This window comes from Siniperca chuatsi, linkage group LG4, assembly GCF_020085105.1.
Source record: "Siniperca chuatsi isolate FFG_IHB_CAS linkage group LG4, ASM2008510v1, whole genome shotgun sequence".
NCBI classification, from domain to species: domain Eukaryota; kingdom Metazoa; phylum Chordata; class Actinopteri; order Centrarchiformes; family Sinipercidae; genus Siniperca; species Siniperca chuatsi.
The window spans coordinates 21097190-21119344 of record NC_058045.1 but is presented as its reverse complement, the minus strand read 5'-3'; the positions used below and the strand labels follow the sequence as shown (position 1 = coordinate 21119344).

The following is a 22155-nucleotide window of genomic DNA, read 5'->3' as shown; positions in this document are numbered from 1 at the left end:
GGAGACGCAGTAATCTAGGCTGGACCAGCGCTATCCTTAAACAGAGTGTTCTGTGTCTAAAAGATTACACTGTAAGCTCTGACACCATAATGGTCCTGACACACACACACAACACACACACACACACACACACATCCTTGTACTTCTATCTTTGTGAGGACCGTCATTGATATAATGCATTCCCTAGCCTCTTACCCTAATCTTAACCATCACAACTAAATGTCTAACCCTAACCCTAATGTAATTCTAACCTAACCCTTAAAACCAAGTCTTAACCTTCAAACAACCCTTTGAAGTTGTGAGGACCGGCCAAAATGTCCTTACTTTCCTAATATGTCCTCACTCTGTAGGTAAAAAAACATGTTTCAGTCCTCACTATGTAGCAAGTACAAGTACGCACACTCACTCACAAAATTGCGTCTGCCTGCCTGGAGCTTCTGCAAGGGTACCCCTGTTCACAATGTAGTGTTCAGTGGGAGCCTTGCTGGCAGAATGCATTAATATGAATCTGATTGAGGCCTGCTGCCAACAATGAGCAGAGAGGTGGGGAGTGATTGACACTGAAAAAGAAATGAGATGCACTGTGAAGAATCAACGATAGAGGACACAAATAGTATTTATTCTGTTATGTGTGCTGTTTGTTCATGCATTCATATGTTTATTAGTGCTTCTGTGAATTCATATTTAGGATTTAACTGCAGAATATCTAACTCGACAGTCTGTTAACTATTACATTTCTTTACACACTTTTTCTTTGTTTATCTTTTTCTTTCTTTGCAGTAATTCTGTCTCCTCTTTTCAGCTGTAGCTTCTGAGTATAAAACTAACTTTGGCATTTTTACAATGGTATAATTGTGAACAGAAAAGTAAGAAAAGGACAAATGTGAGGACAGAACAATTGTTAAAAATCGGAAGTTTTGCTTTACAATATTGTTTTATACACATAAAAAAGACTGTGACCAAGCAGAAATATGTAAAGTGGAAGAAGATTTAAAGGAGCCCTTTTGAGTTTTCTTGTAAACAATCTAAAGTTATGTTTACATTCAGTGTTTTTCACAAAATGCACTGTTTCTATCCTTGAGGTCAAACAAACATGTTTAATGCATTTCATTCCTCGTAAAACATCTGCAAAGCCAGTTTTTTAAAATTATTTAAATCCTGCATTGTTTACTTGCATATTTGCTAGCTTGCAGTCTTCTTCTTCCTTGTCTTTATTGACGCATTTCTACGCATCTTTGTGCATTACTGCCACCAGCGGAATAGCAAGACACCATCGGCAAGAATGTGTACCACATCGCAATTAGGCAAAATTTTTCCCTTACTTTGTTTCACACAAATTTTCCTACTGGACAATCACAAAATTCACAAGGAGTTTCTTCTGTTATTTTCCTTTATACTCTGCTTTTTCCTCTTCTCTCTTTACATTCATAAAAGGGAGTTTGCAACAACTCGGGCAGATGCCTTTGCTTTAAGTCATGTTTTCATCCACTCGTGTCTTTCCATTGACTTAGTCAATAATCGTGCTGCCTCTGAACTTGACATTCAGTCTGAACACACCTTTAGAGTTACCTAAATCAGCTCCTAATAGAAAGTCTTCATCTATGCCATCCTCTCTGTCTCCTCTCTGTCTGAGTCCAATCTGATTTGTTCTGTTATAGTCCCTAGATTCAGGTATTCTCAGTTCTTTTTGCTCACTAATGGTAATTTGGCTTTCTGTCTCCCCTAACAGTTTGAGGGGCGTGTGTATGAAGGCTCGACGGGTGTGGTGGTCAACCTGACCGTAGACGACAGGGATGACCCAGACACAGGGGCGTGGAGAGCTACCTACTCTATAATTAACGGAGATCCCACACAGAGCTTTGATATTCAAACCAACCCAGACAATAACGAGGGAATGCTGTCTGTTGTCAAGGTAAAGTATATGAAACTCCCCCATGCATTCATATGCTTCAGTAGGTGACATAATCACCCTTCTCTTACCTTCCCAATCATTTTCCCCTTCAGCCTCTGGACTATGAGGCCAATGCATTCCACAAGCTACTCATCAAAGTAGAGAACGAAGATCATCTGGTTCCTGATGTTAGCTACAACTCCAGCTCCACAGCCACTGTCCATGTCACAGTCCTGGACATCAACGAGGGCCCTGTCTTCTTCCCCGACCCCCTGACAGTCACCAGGATGGAAAACATTAATGTGGGCAGCTTTGTGGCCGCACTCAATGCTACAGATCCAGATAAATTACAGATACAGAGCATCAGGTAAGGAGCTTGGGGTAAAATCAGAGTATAAATGAGAATAATTGAAATTGAGCTGCAAAATTGTGCTTGTGTATAAGAAAATGAGAAGACAGAAAGAATGGGAGAGAGCTTGTTTGTCTTGTGCGATTGAATGTCATCTGCTGTAGCTTACATCTAAGTATTGTTAGTAATGAGCTTTCTGATATTCATCCAGTTTCACTCTGTTCAGTATCGTTTGCTAATGGGACTAATGGGATTGAGCAGTGCTTAAAGTTTTCTTTCATATAAGGGCAGCTGATACTAGCAAGGTGATCTGGAGGTTAAAAAGTGTCAATGATCCACTATTTTAGCCAGGTCATCATTTTCCTGCAATGTCAGTTCTCACTTCACTCATGTGTTTCTGAGCCCTTATCACATCTTTTTATCCTTCTCATCTGATTCACATCTCCTCCATCCCTCTTAGCCTTTTAGGCTGCTTTATCTTTCTGTGTTGTGTAAACAGATGACAGATATTACAGGGACAATGCAATTTACTGGCACAGGTCTAACCATTCACTCCAGTCAGCTGAAAAGTCACAGACTGGGGCAGCTCATTAACTTTAACTCTGTTACAGAAAAAGCCCTCCCTCAAATATTACCATCATCATAACAGGAAGGCTATTAGTTTCACTATGTGCTACAATAAAAATTATTCCTCTTGCTGCCAGAGGGAGCCCCACAGCGTGTGCTGCACTTCCTTTTACAAGATGGAAAACTCATCATTGCATTTATTGGCTTTCAGGCCTAATTTATACTCAATTTAGATTGCTCTGTTTCTGTACCCTTGGAGTAATATATCACGTAAAAATAGGGTTAAGTAAACACATGGGGATAATAATGACCCAGGGAAATAAAACTCACCAGATCGTGACTTTACTGCCCAAATTATTGATGCTGCTTTATGTGCTGTAAAACGTTGTCACTATGTCAGTATCAAATGCTACATAACGTGGAGTTGTTCCACTGAATGTTGTGTAGGAGTCAGGACCCGTGCCCATAAAGCTTTGAAAAGTGGTGGTCTGAGATCACCAGTCAGGTCACAAGACCATATAAATGACTGAGAGCACAAACTGGTCTCTGAATACAAATTTTTCTCAGTAGTAGCCTACCAGCATGCTACTTAAATACTTATATAGGCACCTTTTTCAGTCCTTGCCTTCAATAATTTAAGTAAACAGAAATGGAAGAAAAATGTGGAAAGAAAAAAAACAATGAAAGCATAGATCAAAGCCAACCAATAGTTACCGTTGAAGCACACTTCTGTACAGTATCTGAAGTGTGTACTGTTTAGAAAGAGTCTTCAGCCATATTAGCTCTGTGAGGCTATACTTAGGTACAGAGGTGTTTTGAGCTAAACAATGACAATGCTAACCTGTTGATGTTAAACAGGTGTAATGTTTATGATGCTCACTATTTTAGTTTAGCATGTTAGCATGCTAACATTTGCAAATTAGTACTAAACACAGAGTACAGTACAGCTAAGGCTGATGGGAATGTCATTAGTTTTTAGAGGCATGATGACAAGCAGTGGGGGATTATTTTTGAAGGAGACAGCAGTGTGCAATCAGCCGCAATCAGCTCTGTGCCGGTAGAATCCAGGCTTGACTCCAGGGACACACAGGACGCAGAAGCTGCTAAGCGCCCTGAAGCTCTGCCCATATCCTTCCGGCACCCATGTTTACTAGTTGGGCTGTTTAGACAGAGCACTGCGGTGCGGAGCTCCGCGGTCAGCTCATGCTCAGCAGCAATAGTTTCGGTGTCTGGTCTATTTTTTCCAGGTGCCACGAGCAAATCTGGCAAGAAAACACACTGCTAATCTTATAAACGATATAAATTGATATTATATATGATATTAAGGATCTGATTCTGATAAATAATATCACATGCTTGCCAAGCTTTTTGATTTCTCTACCCCTCTCCCTCCTATTCTCCTGGAATGATTTTCTTCCCCCCACGATGAAATATCAAGATCTGCCCATCCACTACATTTTATTATAAATAGTATCACTGCTGTTTGTGATTGTGTTTTTTAAATTACGTATTTATTTCACATATTTGTCAGTTGTCTAAACAGAGTGTGAGAGACGAGCAGACACACACACAGGCCTGTGTGTGTCTGTGCCCCTCCCTGCAGATCATCACACAAGGCGATCCTTTTAACTTCATTGTTGCAGAATGAGCGATGCCCTGCAGAAACACATATAAAGCTTTAAAATATAAATTCATGCTGAGAAGAGCATCAGCTCTTTAATTTGATTAGTAAAAAGCAGAGGAGCAGAATCGCTTGTTGACCGGCGTGGAGAAATGCACTTCTGGTGTGAACAGTCCTGGTCCAGGTCAACAGAAATGACCTAGCGTGGCGCTTCGCAGCACTTCCGCCTCCTGTGTGTCCCCGGCGTTAGACGACGTCGCAGCTGCCTCTGAAGCCTGGGGTGCTCTGCCCTGGGGCCACGAAGTGTTATGAGAAGACAAGTCGCGGTGAGAGGGACCGGGGTCTTGGCGAGCCTCTCACCGTGGAGAGCAAGCCCTATGAGGGATGAGGTTTCACAGGGCTTGTGGATTTGGTGGGAGGGGCTTAGCGAAGTGATTCGAGCAGCAGAGAGAGACGCAGAAGGTTTTTCATTGTATGTTCAATTGTTGTCTACTGCAGCTTTAGTGTGTGTACCACATTTAATGGCAATCCATTCAAAAGTTGTCAAGTCATTTCACTCTAAACCACAAATGTCAACCTCATGGTGGTGCTAGAGGAAAAGTCAGGAGATCATCAAAGTCATTAGGATTCATCCTCTGGGGATCGTGGATATTTTTACCAAATTTCATGGCAATCCATCCAATAGTTGTGGATATATGTTACACCGAAATGGCAGATTGACCAACGGCCAATGCCATGCCACAAGCGTGGCTAAAAATCTTGCAGGTTTAAGGGATTAGTAGCACCTCGTAGCATATCATTCGAAGAGTCAATTGATATTACTTAAATTAGAAATGTAGAAACAGGGATATAAAAGTTAAAAGCCAAACTGCCTGTCTATGTGTAAACACGGATTTCATGCATCAGACTATCCAGGAGTGAAGGGAGCCTCAGCCAAAAAGGTTTTCATCAAACCAAATATGAAGTAGAAAAGAAGTAGTATATATATTTTTATAAACAGTTCTACATTTTTTTCTTTTTCTCTCTTATATTCATCATTCAGTCTTGACTGCACCTTATCTGCTTGTCCTTCAGCAGATATGGTTCTTCAGTAACCCATTTACTATATCCACTGCTCCTGAATAGCACTCCAAAAGTAAAACTTCCCTCTGACGCAAGACTCAAGTTTCAGTGGTGTGTTGTCATTGAACGACAGCATAGCAGAAAGAATTTCTGTCTGTTTATGTTTTTTTTCTCTCGCACACACACAGACACACAATTTTGATACTAACATTTGGGTTTTTATGCTATATCGATCACTTAAAAGCCTTCTCCAAAGGTTTTGGTGAGGTTTCATCTATCTATAGCCACGGAGTGCTCTGTGTTTTTGAGATCCTCTTTGCATCTGTGACTGATCTTGGAGGATTCTAACTTTATCCTTCCTGCTCTGCTCCTCTCATCTTCGGCATACATTTCTGAATTTATTTCTCAGCCTCTGTGTTTGTTGTCATTTCATCCTCTGACATTTTGCCAGTAACAGTAACTTTGAAGTGTCATAACTGTGACCTGCAGACAGGTTGAGGACATTGTGAAAGACAGACAGTTGGAGAGGTGGAAATAGGGAGAGAGCGTGCACAGAATGAAATGGCAAAAAAAAGAGAAGGAGATCTATTTACCCTCCTCTCTCCTCCCCTGTCTGTCTCTGAATAACTGTGCAGGTGTGTCTGTTTGTGTGTGTGTGTGTCTCAGTGTGTTTGCCCCTGGGATGTGTAGGTCAAATGCATTTGACATGGAACACAATTGGTGTGACTCACTGGTCAGAGTCAGTAGCACACAGTGCCCAGCACACACACATGCATGAGTGTATGTTTATACTTGTATATTTATATTCATCCATTAACTCACATGCCAGTATGTTAACACTGGGATGAATAATGTACATAAACAGGCCTACCCATGCCTACTTTACATTTTACATAACAGTCTGGTGTGTGCACTTTTTTGACAAGGAACAGCATGTGGAGAAACAAGGGGACACAAAGTAGCCAGCTGTTAAATTTGTTTAACCGACTCAATTTATAAAACATTTGCATTACTTTGAGCAACTAAGCCCTATTTGCACAGGAATATTGTTACTTGGGGTACTCTGTGATTTATAATAATTGCAGCAGTCAATTGTGTTCTTAAACCTGTGCAAATCTGCCAAGTGTGACATTTCTGGACAGTAGCTTGACCCAAAAGCAGACTCAGGCCCCATTCAGACAGGATTAAAATTCCAGTGGGAGATGGATAATAAAATATTTTCAGTGCTGTTTCAACTAAATTCATCATTGCAGGTGGCATTTTAGCTAATGCCAAATTACAGGAAATGGTTCATCCCAAAAGGAAACATAGGTCTTCACACACAAAACCTCTGTGAAACACTAAAAGATCACTACAATACAAGATGTCTTTGAAGATGGTATGTTTAAAAAATCGTAGGTAAAGTCACAGTGAAATAGAAGTTAGAGTTTCTTTATAAATACATCGGCAGCGTGATACTGAACTGTATGACAGTTGGCCTTTACCCACACCTCCCTCACCCACATAGTTATATCAGGAGGAGGAAGACGGGGGAGAAATTAATAAATCACATTGTTTTATACATGTAAGTAAAGTTCTTCTAAATCCAAACACACACCTTCTCCTATGACAGGGCTGCCAACTTTTCATTTTAGCTTGGATTGAGATTCGGTATCAGTAGTCGGTGCATGAGTAGACCTTCTGTGACGTGTCCCCACCACAGGAGTCAGGAGCTTCATTCCTCAACCCTCAGAAATTATGTTTAAAAAGTTCAGCAGCCAAATTCACAATTTTAAAGCATGTACAGATGAAAAGCCGAGTCAATAATCATGGTCATTGATGAATAAGCATGGTTGATCAGCATACTTGCCAACCTCCAGACATCATAGCCTAATTTAGGAGACCAAACATAACCAGGATATCTGGGGATCTTCCCCCAGAAAATTGTTAATTTCAGAGACTGTTTTCCTGCATTCTAGTGAATTTATGGAGTGACCGCTAGACCGCTAGCTGCCGGCTAATTAAGCTAACTAGCTAACGGCAGCTACAGTTAGTAGCAGTTAGCAGTTACTTTAACAACAAGTAAAGCTAACTATCCATCAGGAAACTCCATAAATCACCGAGAGTTGAGGCAGAGCAGCCTGAGGACATCAGACACTGTGTTTCGTGTGTACCCCATCCACGAGAATCCATTCTGCCGGTTTTGTACTTTAATATGATGCCATAAGTGCGCGAATGAGTACATACTTAAGCAGAGGACGTTAATTGAGTAGGCTGTCTGAAGAGCCGTTTTGAAGCTCAAAGTGGGCGGCGCCGGCTGTCGCCATCTTGACAATGTATCACTCGGCCCAACTCCTGGATAACCAAAAATGGGCAAAGAGGTGGAGTGTGAGTGGAGCTGAGGTGCCTGTTTGCTGAAACATGCCCACCTGGCTCGAAGTTACCAAGCTAGCTAAAGCTAAGAAGCCAGGCTTAGAAGCTAGTCTGTATGCTACTCTGCATTGCTAGCTGGCTAACCCTGTGGTATGCGGTTGACAGTTAGTACCCAGTCCTCATCCCAGCTTACTCTGGAGGTAAGTTAACCTGAAACTATACAACAAAATAATGATTTATATGTTATTGAGATTATACTACACAAGATTTAATATGCCTCAACGTTTTAAAAATATATAATCATGTTAATTTGCAACACAAAATTTTGTCGAGACATGCAGAAATTTGGCCAGTGTTACCGTGAATTAGTGTAATGTTTACTTAATACATGCCTAAAGAAAAATTTTAAGCAGATCAATTAACCTGAATTTAGATTTTCACATAACTTTAGTTATGTGAGTCATTTATTTGGATGTCACTTGATTATAACGTTACTTTTAATAAGTTAACATTAATAAGCTAACATTAAGTTACCTACATGTGATTGCATAGTCATAATTATTAGTTGCTTTTTTTAGCCTATTAAGGAATTATACCAAACAAGTAATTCGAAAAGTGCAGATGTATCAGTGCATAACGGCTTACAGATTCTAATTCCCCACACCGCTATCTCGATTTTGATTTGTGTACTGCTACCGACAGCGCTGTGCGAGATATGACTGATGCGAAAGAAAGGCACTATTATATTTATTACAAGATGTTAATTTCTTTCAGTCCTTGTTGACGTCATGGCCACCTGTGATGACTCCACTACACCTGCTACACACAGCATAAACTGTAAGTACCAGTCTTGGCTACTTGACTTTAGACTGCTGATTTTACATTGTCTTCAAAGGACAACAACAAACAATGCTAAATACTGTCATCTATATTTTGAAGTGTTGCTTCCTTGTTCCATTTTCTCCAACAGATGTGACATAATAGTAGTGTGAACATGAAAAAACTGAGCCACCCTTTATAGTTAACTTTATATTTGTCATTACCTGAAGCATTTATTACACTAATTTATTTTCTTCCCATAATCAGTGTGGATCATTTGTGAGAGAGCTGCAGAGACCTTGGGAAGCAAATTCCGCGTACTGAACATCCGTGTCTGTTGGTTTGGCTGGGGTGGACTGCAGTGGAAAGGCCTTCTCCACTTCTTGTCCCAGTCCCTGCAAGGAAGAGCAGCACCGGATGTCCTCATCATTCACTGTGGCAACAACAACATGGGGAGGTCAGCAGCGTCAAGCTGGTCAACATGATGAAGGAGGACCTGCACCAGCTTCACCTCCAGCACCTTGGCATGAAGATCATGTTTTTGTCTGTGACCCAAGAGGTGCTGGTGGAAGGCTGGTGCCAATCTGGTGAAGCTCAACAAAGCCAGGAAATTTGTCAACAGTGTTATAGCTAAAATTTGTTCGTAGCTTAAATGGTGTTATGATTGAGCACCCTCACATTAGACATGACAGTCCTGGGCTATTTTTGAAAGATGGAGTTCATTTCACACCTATAGGAAATTATATGTTTTCAAGTACAGTAGCTAATTGCCTTAAAGACCAACTCCAAACGCAGTGAACTACTTGCCAGTGTCACTGCTTTTGAATTTGGCCTTTAGGACCCATTTTTTTACAACTAAACGCTCGCTGTAGCGACCCCTGAAAGGGAACAGCCGAAAGGAAAAGAAGATTTGTTACAACTAAATATAGCCCTGACCATGATGGCTAATGTTGAGTTAATTTATGTTCATTATGGTTGTTAAAAAATAACATCTGTAGCCATAACACTGTTACCACCTCTGCTCTTCCTCATTCCTACAATCCCACCCTTTATCCTCTTTTCCCTCTACCACCCCATAGACTCTGCAGTTCTCTGGGCAAAGCGTAGTTACCTCTTGCACAGGCCCAGTCTGTTGATTTTATTTTAATAAATGTGTTTACTTTTACATTGATAGTTTTAAATATTGTCCACCTTTTTTGTGTTTTATGTCCTTTTATTAAAAAAAACCCAACACATTAATGTCTTATGAAGGCTTAAAAAAACTGAAAAACTGAACTGTAACTTAGGATATGAGGTGTGTTAGTCAGTGAAAGCAGTAGTGTTCATGTGGCTGTGTGTGGCTAGTGTAGGATAAGGTGTTCTGGAGTAAAAGTAAAACTAAATGCCAAGCAAAGCAATAGGGTACAGAGGCAGACAGGGAAGAGAGCGAGCCATGCTGGAAGCTGGGACTTTTATATCCTGTAGCGCACTGGGCCCATGTGCTCCAGATCTGGTTGGGTACTGCAATCAGCTCTCTGGCACCACAAAAGACAACATGGGTAGACACAGTTACTGACAAAGCACACACACAAGTAGACTAAGCAGGGGGTCCTCACACGTCCTAATACTAATAATCTAACATTACCTAAGTCAGGAAACTCGCCCTACAGCCCAGCAGCCTGTCTTCACCGTGGGCAGCCCTAACCGGCATGCGAACGGCACCTGCCCCAAGCAACGAGTGCTCTGCTAGGCTTGGCTGTCCGCACCAACCGTCACCCACCTCAACTCTCTCCTTTTCAACACTTCATAGTCCGTTGCTCAAGTCCTTATCAGGTACAGGTACAGCCACTTATTCTAATCCATGTCCGCAGCAGCTTCCCTCCCTGACCACGGTTACAGTACCTAGCCAAGTCTAGCATTAACGTTATGTTAACGTTATATTGCCCGTATGGGAAGTTTAACGTTACCATTGCATAACGTTAGCTAACTATCAAGGTGGATCTTTATTTTCAAACCTCACACAGATGCCATTTGTTCAAAAGTATTCTCACCCTAAATTCTAACACTTTTCTATTATGTTTTGACCTTGGTGCATGTCAGTTTAATAACTGTGGCTAACATACGCTCTCGTTAAGTTAGCATCGTTAGCACAGCTGGGCGACAAGCCATGTATGGTGAGCGAGACACCGATACCTGCTAATTATTGCTAACATATAAATAAAATACTAGAATTTCACTCACCGAAAAAACTGGAACGCAGACTTCTTGGATGGTGTGTTGCTACAACTGCACAGCAAGCCATATTATTCTTCAGATATTTTCATGAAAAATCTCCAAAAGGCACAAACACAGCACAGAACTTTAAGCCTTAATATAATTAAAATGGGTAAGTTATAAAAAAATTCACCCCCCTCACAGTTGGCATGAAGGGGGAAATTAAATATAGAGCCCAAAACCATTTTTTGTACCAGGCTGTAAACATGTTTATTTCTGCTGTAATATTGGGCATTTTAACATGGGGGCTCTATGGGGATTAACTCCCTTTTGGGAGCCAGCCTCAAGTGGCCATTCGATGAACTGCAGTTTTTGGCACTTCCAGGTTGGCTTAATTTTTCAGCGCCGGAGGTTACTGTTTGGTTACAGCACAGACCTTTTTTTCTTGTAACACTCCATTGTTTTCCGTTTTTAAGGTAATGTTTATTTGTTGAAGACTGCAAATATATATAATCTGTTAGACCTATCCGTAGGCTAAGTATCAGTAAAAGTTTAATTTATCATGCTAGCCATTATAAAGTTGACGGAGACAGGGGAGAGAACGCTATTATTAAAGATGTATTTTTTTGCACTTTATGTTTGCAGAAAATGCGCAGGGTTAGGGTGAGGAAGACCAACAGAGGTCTAACCAGCCCTGATGTGTATGTTATATGAGGGACAGTCCGTACGAGGTGCTGCTAAGGCTCATGGAGTATGCACCACCAACTTAGATAGATATGTGAAGAGGAGAAAGGAGTACAGCGCTTCACAAGCTCCAGGTTACAGGGCTCACAATAGGGTGTTATCTGAGGAGCAAGAGGCTAGGCTGAGAGATTATCTTTTAAAGGCTGCAGATATTTATTATGGGCTAAATCCTGATAACTGTGACAATTCATGTTAGAGCATGTCAGGCTTTATTGCTAAGGCTCATGGTGTGTGAGAAAACAAGCAGGGTCAGCATTGCATGTGCTACAGGTTACAGGACTAACTAACTATATCAAATATGAAATCATTTTAATTCAGAATTTAATGAAACTTCAGATCATTCATAAATTAGCCTAACTTCATGCAAAATCACATAATCTATATGTTAATATTAATAAGTTAATAAAGTTAAAAACAATAAATAGATATAGTTCAAAAGTAAAAAAAATAGGTTAAAAATGTTGGCAAATTCATAAATATGTTAAAAGATGGTAAATGAACTGTACTTGTATAGTGCCTTTCTTCCGACTACTCAAAGCGCTTCACACACACTACATATCAAATTCACCCCATTCACACACTGATGGTAAGTGCCAACTGCTCATCAGTTCAAAGAAACTAACTAATCATTCATACACACTCACACACCGAAGGCACAGCCCTCGGGAGCAATTTGGGTTCAGAGTCTTGCCCAAGGACACTTTGACATATGGACAGGGGGAACCACTGACCTTCCGATTGGTGGACGACCTGCTCTACCACTAAGCCACAGCTGCCAAAAAGATAATTAAGTTAAAAACAAAATAGATATTATAGTTAATATGTACTCAGGTTCGTAGGCTTGCCTACCAGCTGGCCAAGAAGCAAGAACTGTTGTTTATGTAAAGAAATTAATATGATGTCATACAAATATGGATCGCCATTTTTCTGCATTAACAAACTATTCTTTCAGGACACCATAATAATTAACAGTTGTGATAATTTGGGATACAGTTTCAGTAGTGTAAGTCCTTGCTTGCCACTCTAATGACATATTGCCAAGAATATTTTCAACTGATCTCTTGTTGTCTTAACCTTAAGATTAATCAATTGAACATGCCTAAGGTTACTGGATGTTACATATTCATCTATTATGATGTGCTGAATAGCTAATGAAACAGGAAATATGAATATATATCTACCATAGACTGCATATAAAGATGGACGACATGTCTCCTCTTCCTCCCACTGTTCAAAAATGAAGCCCAAATATCCCTGATATGGGAGCTGCCATCTTGCGCAGTAGTGATCGGAGTTGGAGCCGCGGGAGCGAGGTCCCGCCGACATGTACTTTGAGTTTTTAGTTTGGCTCATGTCCCATCTGCTGAAATGGGGAGGGAATATGATTTATGACCTATACTGCAGCCAGCCACCAGGGGGCGATCGGGTGAGCGGTCATATCATCCATCTTTATATACAGTCCATGGTAACTACGCAACAATTAATTTATCACGGCTGGTAATAAGAGAAAATAGTGAAATGCTAAATCCCACAGAGAGTGTGTGTGTGTCTGCTAACCCCTCCTTCTCCTCTGACCCTCTGAGAAAAGAGACAAGCCGACAGTCAAAACACATTCCTGAGACACAAAGATTGCTGAAATATGTGGACATCTAATTGGTGTGATTTTATTTTACTATTTCATTTACTGTTACAGATGTGTATATAGCCTATACATGATGTGTCGTCATAATAGCAGATGTTGTAACATATATTAGGCCTAGCATGTATGACATTTAATTAACACATTACTTAAGTTATAGGTGGACAATATTCCGTTTTATTCATAAAAGTGTGTGGTGCCTTCCAAAAATTGATAAGGCAAGTTTTAATATAGAAGAATTAAACTTAAAACTTTATTAATCCATCAGGAAGAATTATGATAAGATATGGTGGGAGTGGACTGAAGACTTTAAGACCAGAGGGAACTTCTTGTCCAGGCTCACTCTGATCTTTTCCATTTCTTCTCCGCTGCTCTTCAAGCCCGCCGATCAACAGTGGATCCTTACTGAATTCCAAGGCCCAGCAGGCCTCAACTGACCCGCAGAAGGACCAAAAGGAAAAATTGGAAAAATGCAGATATCCAACAACTCTGAAGGAAAGAAGCCTGCTAAAAGGATGCTGTGACATTTCTGAGACCTAAACCTGGGCCTTACGCACCAGTCACATGGTGCAGAGAAGGAGAAATAGAGAGAGAGATGGAGAGACGGAGCAAAATAGACTCAAAGATTTAACCCTTAAAGAAAGAAACTTTATTAGTAAACTTAAATTGCTTATACCAGATTAAAGAAGTTGCTACATCCAGTTGGATGAGGACTATAACGAACTTTTAACTCAGCCAAAAGCTGGCAGACACTTATACCGTCTTGCCATCACAACCAAACTTCATCAGCCTGCTAGAGGAAGAGATCCAACTCAGGCCAAAGTCATCCCTGTGGAAGTGACAGCGCTACCTGAGACATGGAACTCGGGGAGTTTCATCCAGAACCAATCGTCACTGAGTGCCCAGAGAAACTGCACTGCTTCACCTCTCCCCTTTAACGCCTACCCTGCTCAGCCTCCTTGTAAAGGAGTGGTGTCCTGTTTTAAAATGAATTTACTGAGTTACACACTATTATTTAATATGAATGCTAATCTTATTCTGATAGCCGGAAGTGAGTGTAAACCTGCTTCTACGGTTCAGTTCAGGAAGTGGATCCAAGAGCAGACAAGACACACGGGGAACTGGTGTAATAAACAAAAGATGACTTTAGAGGGTGGCTCAGAGGGTGGCTGAGAAGTCCAGGTAAAATCCAACCAAGAAATAATTCCAACAAAAGAAGTCCAAACAAGGAATAATCCATAAGAATCCAAGGAGCAGGGTAATGCAGAAACATGGGGAGAAACACAGAGACACTGGACAAATGCAGGACTGGGGAACAAACACAGACGACCTGACAATTGACAGAGGGAAGGCACTTGGACTTCAAGGGCCAAGCGGAAGACCTCAGACGGACGGCCTGGGGGCAGGACACAAACTGGGCTGGAGAATGGACAGAAGAGCAGCACAGGTCTGGAGGGCCAACAGAAGGCTGGGCCGACAGGCGGAGCAGATCTGGAGGATGACCAGACGTGTAGAGCAACTCAGGAGGCTGGCAACAAAAGCGAAACCCCTCTGGAGGTTGGGCAGGAGACCAGCGATGAAGACAGAAGCCCTCTGGAGGCAGACAAAGGCAAAACCCCTCCGGTGGTCGACGACGAAGGCAAAACCCCTCTGGAGGTCGGACTGGAGGCCGGCTGCGAAGACAGAAACCCTCTGGAGGTCGGCGGCGAAGGCGGAACCCCTCGGGAGACTGGCAACGTGGCTGGAGATCTGAGCAGGAGACCGCAGGACTGGAGGTCGGCACAGAGAGACTGGCAGAGGAGCAGGTGGAGTTCCTGGACCAGGAGCCCCCTAAAGGTCATGGCGAGAATTTTTTTGAAGAATACTTTTACATTCCCTTGGAATATGTTTTGTGTTCCCTCGCAAAAAAGTTTGAGTTCCTTCGCAATACTTTTGCATTACCTCGCAACACTTTTCTTCTTCCAATCCTTCACAGCCATATGTCTATTTCCGCTCAGCTGCTCCCAGCACAACGCAACGCAACAGTATATCAGCTCATGGAATTTTACTTTGAACTGGGTATTATGTGTGCTGATATAGTACTACTGCTCAATAGGCATGCATGGTTATGTAATTAGTGAAAGTAAAATTTAACAAATTCTTAGATGTATGATAACTTCTTTGCAATGAACATTATATAAGGTGAGGTGTCCATAAACAATGCCTAATGAATTAACTTGAGAATCTCCACACTACCTTCCATTACAAATATTACTGCTCAGAAGGAATGGAAGATGAAAAGCGTTGACAGGTAACGCAAGAATATTGCAAGGGAATGCAAAAGTAGTCATCCAAAAAATCATCGCCATGTCCTTTAAGGGGCTCCGTAGAACAGTCCCTTTTAAGCACTCACCAATTTATAGTTGCACCTTTTTATTAAAAAAATATAAATCATTTACTTTACAGTCCAGTGTGTAAGATTTAGGAGGCTCTATTGGCAGAATATGGCAGAAATGGAATATAATATTCATAAGTATGTTTTCATTAGTGTATAATCAGCTGAAAATAAGAATTGTTCTATTTTCATTACCTTAGAATAAGCCCTTTATAGAGAGAGAGAATGTGATGAAAATGTTTTCTATATCAAAATCAGTTACTTAACTTGTTAGCTGGTACTGAAGCCTTTAGGTTACTTGAATTTTTTCGTGGTTGAATGTTTTAAAAAATGTGTAACAGCTGGTGTAACAGAGGAAATGTTTACCTACTACTTGCACTGCTTTTTGAATGCCTGAATGTTATTTTCCATAGCGACCTGAAAACAAACAACAACCACACACAAAAACCCTTATCACTGCAGACATTTTGACTTGTCATAAATGGGTAAACACAGGAAGAAATTAATGAATAACTATTCTATATGGTTACACCCATTTACCCCTCTATGACAAGTCAAAATACTTGTATAGCTCCTTTCTAGTCTTCCAACCACTTCAAATATTCACACACTGATGTCAGTCCAAAGAAACTAAGTAATCATTCATATACATCGAAGGGACAGCCCTCGGGAGCAATTTGGGATGGATTTCCCATGTGATTTCGACATGTGGGCTGGGGGAAGCTGGGATTGATCTGCCAATCTTCCAATTGGTGGTCGACCCGCTCTACCACCAAGCCACAGGCACCCACAGGAAGAAAAACATTATCTGAAACAACTTACCTCAAGTGAAGTTGCTGGTTGGTTTGCTGCAACAGTCCCTGCTGTTAATTAAAAAGAGATGGAGGCCACGTGATAGGTTGATATGTGACGGTTTAAACATCTTAAATTACCACCCAATGTTATTCATAAGAGAAAATGGTGAATAAGCACTACGGTTAGTGTAACAAATTTCCTAAAATTGCGACACATAACATGATAAGTAGTTTTGAGAGTAACATGGTCATTTGCTTGGAGGACTACCTGAAGTATTAATGGCCGTTAAATGGCAGATGTCAATTGGCCCATGTCAATTTATCCAACTGTTACTTTTGTCCCACGCCTGTTTTTCTTTCGTTCCGACAGACAGTGGCGAAAGTATCAATGCACACAGTCAATTTCTGGTTTGATTATGTCCGATTCATTTATCTAAAATTAAAAAAAAACAAAAAACGGTCGGTATTGGGTCGGTATTGGTAGAGGACATGTGTATGTTGTTCACAGTACAATATGGTTAATCTAAATAAATGCATCTCTATGCAAAGAAGGAAAAAGTAATACTTTCGTTCCTGCTCTCCCCTAATCACTGCAGTTTCAGTCTTATGATACTATTATACAAGATAACATAATTAAGATCAAGCCTTAAGACAACTTACTACCTCCATGAACATTAATAGAAAATGTTAATTGGATCTAATCACTCAAATTAAAACAATTATTGATTCTATTTGAAGTTGGAGACTGAAGGACTATGCTCAAAAGCTGTAGTGAGTGTAGGAACAGGCTGTGCTGTGAAGCTTAGCCTGGTTTCTAGCCCACAGCCAAGCAGAACCAAGCAGGGTTAATCGGGGCTATCTCATTATTTTTTTCTTAATGTTGTAGTGAAACAGGTTATTAGCCTGCGAGGGTGTAACATTTCAGCAAATACATAAATGAAACACTTTGACCACATACACTTTGAAGTAGCCCAAACCCTGATGAGCACCAAATGGTCTTGCAGTCGTCAGTGATCTCATCGCCTGTCTTCTTCCCTTTCATAATGTTGATGATGTGAAGCAAAAGATTTTTTGGAGGAGATGTAATTAAATCCTAATGATAAAAGAAATGTTTCACATAACATCTACCGTTCACATGAATCAAATGACAACTTCTAGTAAATTTTATTTTTGATATGTTAAATAGCATTAATTAAAACAGTGCTCAGGGCAAAAAGAGTCATGTTTTTAAGTTACCTTATTTGGCACATTGGTGAAAAGAATTATTAAAAACAACAACAAAGCAATTTTCCTTTTCTCATGCATCAGTAAATGCAGCACTTTCACTCAGACTGACCTTAGATAGTCCATACTCTCATTCTCCCTCATAAACATTAAAGTTACATAATTAAAGATAATATGAGTCGTTTTAATCCTCTTCAGCATTTAGGCCAAACTATTAGGCTCTGGGGGCATTTGTCTTACATTTCTGCTGAGGAGGTTTTCTATCCCTCTTGACTGGTTTAGGGCTTTAGTCGAGTAGAATGGTTTTATGAGAGTGCCAAAGAAGAAAGCCACAGACTTGCTTTTGACAAAAGTTTATCCCTGGTAAACCTCTGACTACAGAAGTATTTTGCTCGATGTGTGGGCACTTGACATTGAGGAAATATATAGCACTTCAGGCTAGTTTTGTACCCTGAAATTTGGAAGAAAGTGTTGTCAGAAAGTTTACTCTGATATTCCTATCTTAAACTCGACTCTTCATGTTGCTCCGGTGCCAATCCAGTAGGCTGTGAAGAGGGGAGCAAATAATCTAAAGTGTCATTAAGAAAGTTTGGCTAATTTAATTAGGTCTCATTTCCAGCAACAGGACTCTCATCAGTTGTCGAATAACTATTTACACTGAAGTAATTGATGCTTGATGGGAAAAGGAGGCTGTGTTTTAACAGAAAAGTAAATTACCTTAACTGCACTCATGGCCATAGTTTGAACACAGTGTGCAGCAGTGAATCATGGAGGCTAGCGTCTGTGCAGAGATGATACTAATATTGGAGACACAAGACAATTGTGCTTTTCTTTTATATGTTTTCTTGATATTTCCTCTTGACTAGTGTGTGTGGCTAGTGTTTTTTTCTTTCATGTGATCAGAGTAAACATTTTCCGCCTTTCTCCACTAAAACCAGTCAACAGGTCGAGACGTTTCCAAAGATTTTCAACCACATGGAGAAGCTGTAGATGGATAAAACAGAATGTTTTGAACAACAGTTGGATAGAAAGTCTGAAGGAAAAAAATGGCAATAGCAATAAAGTGAAAACATTTCCAGTGTGTTTCTGAAAGTACATGTTGTCACATTGCATTATATGTCCCAGTTTAGCCTATGCTCAGAGGTCTTCAGACTTAGCCACTTCTTGACTACAACTTCTCCATCTCCTCCAAAATACATTTAAGTTATTTTCTTCTCCTTGCATTTGAAAATAGAGAGAATCTCAAACAGTTGGGTCATCCATTATTCAGCAGCTACCTGTCTACTTTCACTTCTCACTCTGGTCATATTCAAGTTAAAAGGGATGGGACTTAAAAGAAGAGGGATGAGGAGCTGGGATGTCAGCCATGAAAACTGGCAGGTAGCTTTGAGGAGCCGAGGTAAGGGAAGATATGAGGAAAGCGAGAGTGAGACAGATTAACGGACAGACAGATGGACAGACAGTGAGGATGACAGAGTGTGTGTGAAGGCGAGAGATGTCGAGCGCTACAAAGGCTGACCTGTGAGGGGTCAGACAGTGTGATCGCCTTCAGATCTGCCTGAAATTGTCCCTGTCTGTACAGGATAACCAACAGAGGCAGAAAGAGAGAGATAGAGGGGATGCAGGACTTGAGAGAAAGATGACGGGAAGACATACTAAGAGAGCACACTGGGGAGGATGTAATGTTGGGAAGAAGCCAGCGAGGAGTAATTCACCCACTGACTGTCACAAGTTTTTAATAATACAAGTAGATTGTCATTAATGAAGATTTGATTGGCTGAGACTGCCCTGCAAATGTGTCCAGCCAGATATGCTGGGTCAGTTAAATATTCTGGTTGCTGCAAAGCACATAAAGCACAAGGTAATGGGGATGAAACGGGAAAGCAAAAGTAAAGAGGAAATCAATAATACTCTCTCTGAACTTTTGCAAACTAATTCCAAAAGTTAGTCCAAAGTTCAAAGTGGCCATGCACACACAACAGCAGAGCACCCTCCCTTTCTCTCAACACATCACATTAAAAATTCATCCTGCAAAAGAAGCCAAAACAGCAGACGCAGTAACTGGGTCATTCATACAACTAAACACATTTTGTGTGTAGTCATTCGAGGTCAACATGTCAAGTATGCAGTATCGGTTATCTACTCTATACTGGACATCTTAACAGCTCTTCAGGCATCAACAACTGTGCAACTCTCTGAAAAACTACACATGATCACCATTTTTCCTTGATGTGTGTGAAGTCACAGTTTACATTGGATTATGGTTTGTAGCTCAGTTCAATCCACTACTATTTTGAAACAGTTTTTGAAATTTCTGTTCACTCAGATTTTGGAAAACATTTGTAAAAAAAAAAAAAAATATATATATATATATATATATATATATATATATATATATATATATATATATATATATTTTTTTTTTCCCAACACTTCCTTTCTTTCTGTTTTCTGTTTTCTCTTTTCTGTTGCATGGTGGTCTTATAGTATCATTAATCACGCCACATGACAACCCACATTTGGATACAAATCCTCTACTGGGCCGCAAGAAAACAATATGATTCTTTAGAAAAAGATGAATCACAATTATGTTCTATTTAGTTTAGAAATGAAATGTATATATGTTGTTCTGTGCCTGTCTGTTCATCCATTGTTAATATTTATATTGAAATGTATTTAATACTTAATTAATCTACAATACAATAACATTTGTAGTCAAAAGAGATGACAGTTACTGTTGCTGATACTTTGCCAGGCTAGTTAACTTTTAGCAGAGCTAGTTTAGCTTTTTTTTCTCCATCATGACTGGCTTTAGCTACTGCTTCAGTAACATGTGGGATAACAAACTGAATTACCAAGATGTATGTTAATCAAAATTGATATTTTTCAAGTACAGATTATGTCTAAGGACAAAATTAAGACAATCACATTTAGCCAGGGTTAGCCATGGCTATCCCCTCAGCTCGCTGCTCTGTTGCTTTAGCTGTCTAGTTGACTGTCTTTCTGGGCTATAGTGGGTTTTACAGCCTAGATATTACCAAATCAGAGTGAAGACCTGGCTTTTAGTTCAGTTTTGTAGTTACTCAAACTTTTTCATGCTTTTTTCAGAATTGAATATACATTTCTATGGTGTAATATTTTTTATTTGGTAAAACAGATGTCAAAACATGAGATTCAGGTCTTAACTTAATTTTGACCAAATTGCTGCGGTTTGTTTTAGGGCGGTTTGTATAATAGGCTATTTTAGCAGTAATTTTCTTGAACTTGGTCAAGTCCATCTGTATTTTCTTAATTCATTAAGTAACCACAATGAAATACAGCCCAATTTTTTTTACTATTTCTGTTTAGTTTAGTTTTTTGCCTCCCCACTTTCCCTCTCTTGTGCATCTCTCATTTTCTAACTTGTGTCAGGTTTATTTGTAAGTTGGGAGAATAAATATGTAGAGATCATGTCTGAAACAAAACTGACATGAGAAAAGACATGTAAACCTGCAAACAGACTGATGCGAGACCCTGCGTCTGAACTTTAACTTTATCTTCCAAAGTACCTTAGGAACCCCTGGACTAAAACATTTGCTCATTTGACAGGGGAATGGGGGGTGAAATAACTTCCAGTGTAACGTTTCAGTATAGGAGCAGATAAAAGACAATGCTTTGAACTGACACTGAGGCCCTGAGTGGTCACTCGTTCCTCCCACTACAATGCCTTTGGCTGTGGTAACGGATGCTCAACCGATACTAGATAAAGGTGAAGCAGGACTTGCATGTAAATTGTAAAGAACACTGCATTCATACTTCTTCAAATCTCACTTTCACCAAACTGCCACCTAATATGGGACAGGGCTATGTAGCTACTGTTTGAGGCAGCATTGCATCGTCTAAAAGAAGATGGGCTGTCTTAGAGGAAGTTTCAAGGATATGCGTTGCAGGTTTTTCATTTTAATGTCACTCTGCAGAGCGAAACAGGCTGAGTCACACAGTCTCCTCCATTTTCTTCTCTCTCTTCCCTCTGTCCTTCTGGGATGTGAAGGGGCTGATTACAGGCTAATCAGATGTTTAGATTTGTTTCTCATTTCTAGCAGCTGAGTAATGGCATGCCAAAAGCGTGGTACAGGAGGGAAGAGCGAGTGAGTGTGTGGGAGAGAGAGAGAGGCAGAGACAGAGAGTGGGGGCAGGGAGAGGCTTTAGTCATACAGTCAGTATGCCAGGAAATAATTAAAACAATCCCAAAAGATGCCAAGAGGAACAGGGAGAGAGGGATGCTGTGCTGTGAAGCAGGAGTAAATTGCTTTTCTTCCTGTTAATTACAGGGTTATGGTTTTCAACTGATGCAAAGAGGTGCTATTTTGCACCTTATTGTGATAATAACTTTTTTGTCCTGTGTTGTGTTACTCAAGCTTGGTAATTTATGAAAATGATGTTGCACTCAATGAGGACGACACACTGGTGTCACTCTGTGTGTATGTGCAGATACACTCTTGCACAGAGCTGGTGTGACTTCTCTATGCATTCATGTGTCAAAGGAG

General features: G+C 40.4%; 1 protein-coding gene across 1 annotated transcript in view; it reads left to right on the top strand.

Annotated features, from left to right (window-relative positions):
* cdh13 (cadherin 13, H-cadherin (heart)) overlaps positions 1-22155 on the top strand; it is a 344376-nt gene that overhangs the window by 272199 nt on the left and 50022 nt on the right. Inside the window, exons 10-11 of the mRNA XM_044193744.1 lie at positions 1730-1912; positions 2005-2258. Of these exons, the coding sequence (XP_044049679.1) occupies positions 1730-1912; positions 2005-2258 (437 nt within the window). The remainder of the gene's footprint in view (positions 1-1729; positions 1913-2004; positions 2259-22155) is intronic.